Consider the following 7,269-nt stretch of genomic DNA (forward strand, 5'->3'; position numbering starts at 1 on the left):
GTTTTCCGTTGTCACGACATAACATGAAAACGGCTTGACCGATTTGTCTGATTCTTTTTTTTATAATATTCCTTGAAGTACGAGAATGGTTCTTACGCAGAGAAAAATTTAAAAAAAATTAGTGAAAAAGTCTAAAAACAACTTTTCTATATTCCCATACAAAATATTCGTATAATAATAATACTTAAGTCAATTTGAACTTTAATACCATATCATAGAGTTCAAGTGTTAGTGGAGGGGTTCCGGGAAGGTAAATTTTTATTTTAGACATAATGTATTTGTTGTCTTATCAACTTTCTTTTTTTATCTTACTAGCTAGAACGGTGTCCCGAATAGCAGAATAAGTATTTAAAAAAAATAAAGAATCGACTGTTAGGCGGTACGATGTTCGCCAGGCCAGCTAGTCTTAATATATATAAATTACGTGTCACGTTGTTTGTCAGCTATGGAGTCCTAAACTACTTAACCGATTTAAATCAAATTTGCAAACCGTGTGCGGTTTGATCTAACTTAAAAGATAGGATAGCTTACATCTCAATTTATACCCGCAATATTATTTTATTGCAAAATATTTGATAGTCACAATTCTAACAGATGGCGCTGTGTTAAAAGTACCAACGTTTCACATAAGCTACAATTTAAAGGCATAACCACCATAAAAGTATGGTGGATTGGTGTTCTCCTGCCGTTTCTCTTGAAACTACTATGTAATATAACAAAAATCTTAGCCACAACAACGCTTGGCCGAGTCTACTAGTCTAATATATAAAATTCTCGTGTCGCGGTGCTTATGGTTAAACTCCTCCGAAACGGCTCGACCGATTCTCATGAAATTTTGTGTGAATATTGGGTATTTCTGAGAATCGGACAACATCTATTTTTCATCCCCCTAAATGTTAAGGGTAGTGCACCCCTAATTTTTTTTTTAATTTTAGATAAAAAAATTATTATTTATTTTTTTATGATACAGCATTAAAAAATACATACAACCCCTAATTTTCACCCCTCTACAATCAACCCCATTTTTTTATTATAAATGATATACATGGCAAAACGACGTTTGCCCGGTCAGCTAGTAAGATATAAACTTGAATGTTATCAATCACTATCTTTCCAGGCATGCATCGAAGGTATATATAAGAAATATGTAAATAAATAGCTTTAGGCCGATTCATTTTATAAAAAAAAATTCAAAAAATAATGTAAAAAAAAACACTCAACCCGATTGAAAACTTTAATTATGTTCTAAATCTAAATAATTTAAAAAACATTGAATAAAAAAGTAAATATTGACCTTTTGCAGTCTACATTATTAAAATTCTCTTTATTTATAATTTTGCACAATTTTATTGCACGTGCCAATAAATCAATTTGACTTTTAATGACTTTGAAGTATTACTTATAATACTACGAGTATTAGTAAGTTTTCTTCAGTATCAAACTGATGTAAGAAATTTACAAAATTTACATGAACTACTTCTAACCATATGTGTAAAACTTAAACAATATTTGTTCGCTACTTGCGGTGACGTTAAAAAGTAAACAATAAACTAGGTTTTAGGTTTCAGAAAAATTGGTTTCTTTTTACAAAACAATCAACATTTTGTTGGACGTAAATTCAAGTTGTTTAGAAATCAAATTACAACTGTATGTATTGGATTTTTGAATTCGTAAATCTCAACTTTAAATCTTAAAAATCCTAAATTTTAAAAAGACTTAACTAAATTTAACTGAAGTTTTTCTGAATAAGTATATAAACGAAATGTATGCTTAATATTTATATTTACATACCTATATGTAAACATTATGAATGGAATGAATTTTTCTAAGAATTTTTTTGCTGAGAGTTGATGTTCCATTTATGTACCAACCAAGGCCTAGAGTCAACATAGCCATATCTTTCAACTATGTATTTAATTAGCCATATAGATTATACCTCGAGCACTTAAGTAAATATGAGTGAAAAGTTATTTTTCTAGCTTTCTTGATGATATCACTCAAGAAAAACAGGCCAATCATAAGAAGCGAACAAATATGACAAGTGTTCCGATTATCTTAATGGGCTGTGTGGGCTGAAGATTGAACTAGAACTATTGAATTGATTTCGTTGGGTGACATTGTGTAAGAACTGAGAACTGTGAATTATTTCAATCTGAAATAGAATAATTTTCTAGCTACAAACATATATTATTATTTTTTTCTGCGGTTATTTACAATCAGCCCCAAGGCTATGAGCAATTTTTTTCTGTGGTGCTGTCACGTGGAGTGACTTCCCATTGGAAGCATCTACTCATCTTCTGTCTAGAGCTACTGCCGGTCTTCTAGCTCTAGAATATGGTGACGTTAAAGTCGACTCACATACTGTCTAATGGTGAGTTGGCGAGCAAGTTCATTCGGGTGACAGCTTAACCGCTCTTTGTATTTAGCTGCCAGTCTTAGGATTTCCTCTTTGATAGTTCTCATTTTAAGGTGTTCGTGAACTTCGTTGTTGGTTATGTACCATGGTACTTTTGCAACTGCTCTTAGGATCTTATCCTATTGTCGCTGGAGTATATTTAACAAACATATATAAAAAGTATTTGCATTACACTCAAACTACATATTCTGTAATAATAATAAACTAAAAAAAATATTGTCCCCTGTGTACCCTTAATGCTGGAAGCAGTTTCTCGTATTGCGATACTTTACTGGTATAATATTACATTTAGAAGTTAAATTTAATTTTTTCATTATTTTACCATAATTCAATAATAATAACTTCATTATTTCAGATCGTATATGTAGTTTTATATATATATTTTGTAGTTTTAGTCGGTCTTAGTTGCTTAGTTGTATTGTTTAGTAAAAAAAACAAAAAGACTCCTATATGGGGCATGGTCAGCATACCAACGTTTTAATATTTACGTGTTCTTTTATGACGTAAAGCCTTGTATTCTAGGATATAATTGTAATCCAGTATAGTGTATGTTTTATGGACATGTAGGTGATGCCTGTGTCTGACACAAGTCGTTCATTTTCGAGTTTCCAAACGGTGTTTATTTTCACTGTACAATCAAATTTAAATGCACAGACTTGAACTCACGACCTTACAGTCTCATGCTCCAGCTACTGTGTATATCTTAAATTTTTAACTAACCAACATAAATGAATTTTGTCATCAAGAAACTAATTCAACTGTCCCTGAAAAATATAAAGAAAATATTGTCAGTACGTGTTTCCTTTGGAATAATATTGTATTTTATTAGTAGTTTTGTTTACGTTATATTTTTTTCCTGATACGATTCACATTACTCTTGCACGTAATAATGTGTCAATCATACCCTATGATCATAACTCAGAAAATAACGCTGTATTATTTTTGGCTGAGTGTATACAATATGTAATGCGTAATAAGCGTATGTAAAAAGTTAAACCATGCTTTATAGTACAATGTGCATGATAATAACAAATCAACTCAAATTCTCTAAATACTAGTACTACTAGTAATGGTAAGTCAATATTCAGGTATTTTGTAAATGGCACATACACAAAACACATAGGAAAATAAATAGAAGCTTAAATGTACTTCTACAAAAGCTATTCTTGTTATCTTTTGTTATTAAAAATCTTATGAATATCAAAGCTCAATTTTCCAGTCACTTTAAATACTCCACTACATGTACCATATGTTATCACCAATCTGTAACGGCCTGACACAAAAAGTTTGGAACAACCGCTTTTATAAGTTCAATACACTGACTGAAAATAAACTGAGAATAACACAAACCCGATAAAAAAAATAACGCCATGCTACTTTATCGAAAAATCTGCTACGACGCAATGTGCGAAGTCACTAAGCCGGTTTTTGATACCTCTCTTGATATATAACATTCTGCAATCACGCGGCCGCCAGTTTTTTAGCTAATATTTTAAAAACGGTCGTCGCAAAATGTCCATAAGAAATTATATAATCGCTTTAGCGCTTTTCACTGCAGTCAATGCATTTCCGGCCGAGAGACCATCAATAGTAGAGGAAAAAAAAGAAAGCTCGTACCCTTTGTTCAGTATATTCAAACCAATTATTGAACTGTTCCCGAGTCTCGTTGATATTGGACCCAAAATTGAAATTGGCGATAAATATACGAATATAATAATTAAGGCTGATCAATACAATGTGGATGAAATAACAGTTGGAGTTAAGGGAAGATATGTTACTATTGAAGGATCCAGAAAAACCGTGCACGACGATCGAGATCTTGCTAGTGAATTTTTATATACGGCCACTCTTCCAATCAACGCTAATACTAGCGAAGTGTATGCAAAGTTCTATAGTGATAATTACTTAGTTATAACTACGCCTAATAAAGGTTCGAACACAGGAGTCGTGTATGATGATAAAATAGTTCCTATTATGAAATCTAACGATAACTACATAAACAAAGATAGAAGTGAAGATAAAATTCAGGTTACTACAGTAAATAATGAGGAGGTAACAGAAATCACAAAAGTGTCTACTACACCAGTCGCTCTGGCGGATGCTATAATTACCACCGCTGTACCTGTAATTACTACCACCGCTGCACCTGTAATAACTACCACCGCTGAACATGAAATAATTACCACCGCTGTACCTGTAATTACTACCATCGCTGTACCTGAAATTACTACCACCGCTGTACCTGAAATTATTACCACCGCTGTGCCTGTAATAACTACTACCGTTGCACCTGAAATAACTACCACCGCTGCACCTAAAATAACTACTACCGTTGCACCTGAAATAACTACCACCGCTGCACCTAAAATAACTACCACCGCTGCACCTGAAATAACTACCACCGCTGCACCTGAAATTACTACCACCGCTGCACCTGAAGTAATTACCACCGCTGTACCTGAAATAACTAAACCCGCTGCATCTGAAATAACTACCACTGCTGCACCTGAAATAACTACCACCGCTGCACCTGAAATACCTACGGTCGTTGTACCTGAAATAACTAAAGAACATCCAGTGTTTACCACGATAGAAACAAAAGAAATTATAGTGGAGTTAACAACGACTGAAAACGTGGAGACTTTCTCCGATAGTGCTACCCCTTCAATTTCGTTAGAAGAGAATGAAGCTAAAGCAAACAGTGAAGAACAGACGACGCCAAACATTGAAGCAGTTACTCAGAATACTACTCCATATATCGAGAACGAAATTAGTGATTTAGAGCCGGTTACTTCTAGTATATAATATTTTTATGGTACTGTGGTTGGGTAGTTGGAATGCGTTTAGCGTAGTATTTAATGGCTGGAGCGTAACTTGAATACAGATTGCACGCGTTGGATGACCGGCTGTAAACAATAGAACTGGATGTCATTCGTCAGCTAAGCGTTCATGCGGTATTTTCCTGAGTATATAATTGTAACATATCTATGTTTTACTTATTTATAAGAGTTTTATAATAACACACTATGGATGAATAAAACCTTACAAAATCGTGTGTATTTCATTTTAAATATATGCATTAGCTTCCATTAAAGATTCAAAGTTGATATTCCGGTTTTGGTTAAGATTTCGAAGTAAATAATTAATTTATTAGACTCACCGAGCTGTTGGATTGCGGAAACTCAACTAATTACTATCTCAAGATCAAAACTCGCTGACAGTAACCAACTAAGACAGATTTTAGTGATATTCTAAGTTAATTCCTAATAATTATCTTAAGTTTATATATTTATTACTATGAGATGTTACGCATACTAAATCATGGTAAGCAAATAAAAGTCAATCAAGAAACGAAAGTACCAATTATTTATAGCCCAACAACACACTTGCGAACCTTTTGGCGCGTCTCCTGCCCGTTTGCGTCCTGTTCTATAAAAAAATATATTACTAGACAATAGGGTAATAGGCGATTGACGAATTTCAACCAACATGTCGTGCCTTCAAATCACGTCTAGCCAGCCACAATTTTTTCGTTTTTCTTCTTCTTTGATAAGATGCTTGTTTAGTCACAAACTAACACGTGACCTCTTTCTTTGGTCTATGCCTATTATATTCCCTATACCTTTTAAGTCGACATAGTCGATAAACTATATATAATTAAGTTTGTATTTTTATAGCTCTGTCTATAAACAATGGTACAATGAATACACCGATTAGGTAGATACGAGACATGCATACTAGATTACTGCAAAGATTTTTATGTAATAAAATATCAAGCAAGCCGAGTGACGCATACACATCGTACACATCCCGTTGAAACTATTCCTCCGCATCCCGTATTTCTTGTCTACAATAACTTTAAACGTGACAGAAAAATGAGTCATCTGTGTGGTTTGTTGTCCATTGGACTAAAGCGGGCCATAGACGGACCTGAGCGGTCTTGACTGCAACATGCGGTTTGCTCTCTGTATTGCGAATATGAATTTAGTATGGAAACTGCAGATCGCCGTGCGGCGACCGCATGTTGCAGTCAAGACCGACTGCAACAAATCCGTCTATGGCCCGCTTAAGTTTCATCGAATAATGTTGATGAAAAAATATGTGGTTGACATTTAAATGTTATTAATTATATTTTTTTACTTTTTAACATATAATTGGTAATTAAAACCAAACGATATCCTTCGGTAATATCAGCCATATATAGTCCACCATGGTATATATGTCACCGTAAAATTGTAAACACCGTTAGATTGTAATCTATCTCGCGAGATTGTAAACTGTCGAAAGATTGTGAACCTCAACGAACTGCTTACAATTTAACGTATTATTATGCGGTAGAAGTAAAATTAATCTGTAATTGACCAAAGAAGTTTGAATGATAACTAAGTTAGTGTAGTACAATCTACCGAATAATAATACGTTAAATTGTAAGCAGTACGCTGAGGTTCACAATCTTTCGACAGTTTACAATCTCGCGAGATAGGTTACAATCTAACGGTGTTTACAATTTTACGTTAACATATACAAATTAAAGTATCCAAGGATCTTAATGTGGATACAATCCTACATACGGCAAAAAGGTTTGCCTTAGCTCACTTAAACGGTCTACATAGCCATGTAAATGCTGAGGCAATCCAACTTCTTGACACAACAGGATTAAGACGCCTAAAGAGAATTAAACCTTTTGAGTTAACTAGTGTAGTGAAAATGCAAGTGCGATATCTCGGACACACGAACATAGTGTCAAAATATTATAGAACACTAAGACTATTAATGAACATTACCTTAGTTCAGGCTCTTCACTATTGTAGTAAATTAAGTCAACATAATAATACTTATTAGCCATAATTATT

The 7,269-nt window shown here is 33.6% G+C and overlaps 1 protein-coding gene across 1 annotated transcript; it reads left to right on the plus strand.

Annotated features, from left to right (window-relative positions):
* The first annotated feature begins 3,875 nt into the window (after positions 1 to 3,875).
* Positions 3,876 to 5,395, plus strand: LOC125059961 (mucin-5AC-like). The gene has a single exon (XM_047664683.1). The coding sequence runs from the start codon at positions 3,929 to 3,931 to the stop codon at positions 5,219 to 5,221; it is 1,293 nt and encodes a 430-aa protein (XP_047520639.1). The 5' UTR covers positions 3,876 to 3,928; the 3' UTR covers positions 5,222 to 5,395.
* The last annotated feature ends 1,874 nt before the right edge of the window (positions 5,396 to 7,269 follow it).

This window comes from Pieris napi, chromosome 20 (genome assembly GCF_905475465.1).
Source record: "Pieris napi chromosome 20, ilPieNapi1.2, whole genome shotgun sequence".
NCBI lineage: Eukaryota > Metazoa > Arthropoda > Insecta > Lepidoptera > Pieridae > Pieris > Pieris napi.

Bases quoted from the DNA above. Each gene is read 5' to 3' on its own strand.
- LOC125059961 (XM_047664683.1), top strand. From the start codon at position 3,929: ATGTCCATAAGAAATTATATAATCGCTTTAGCGCTTTTCACTGCAGTC.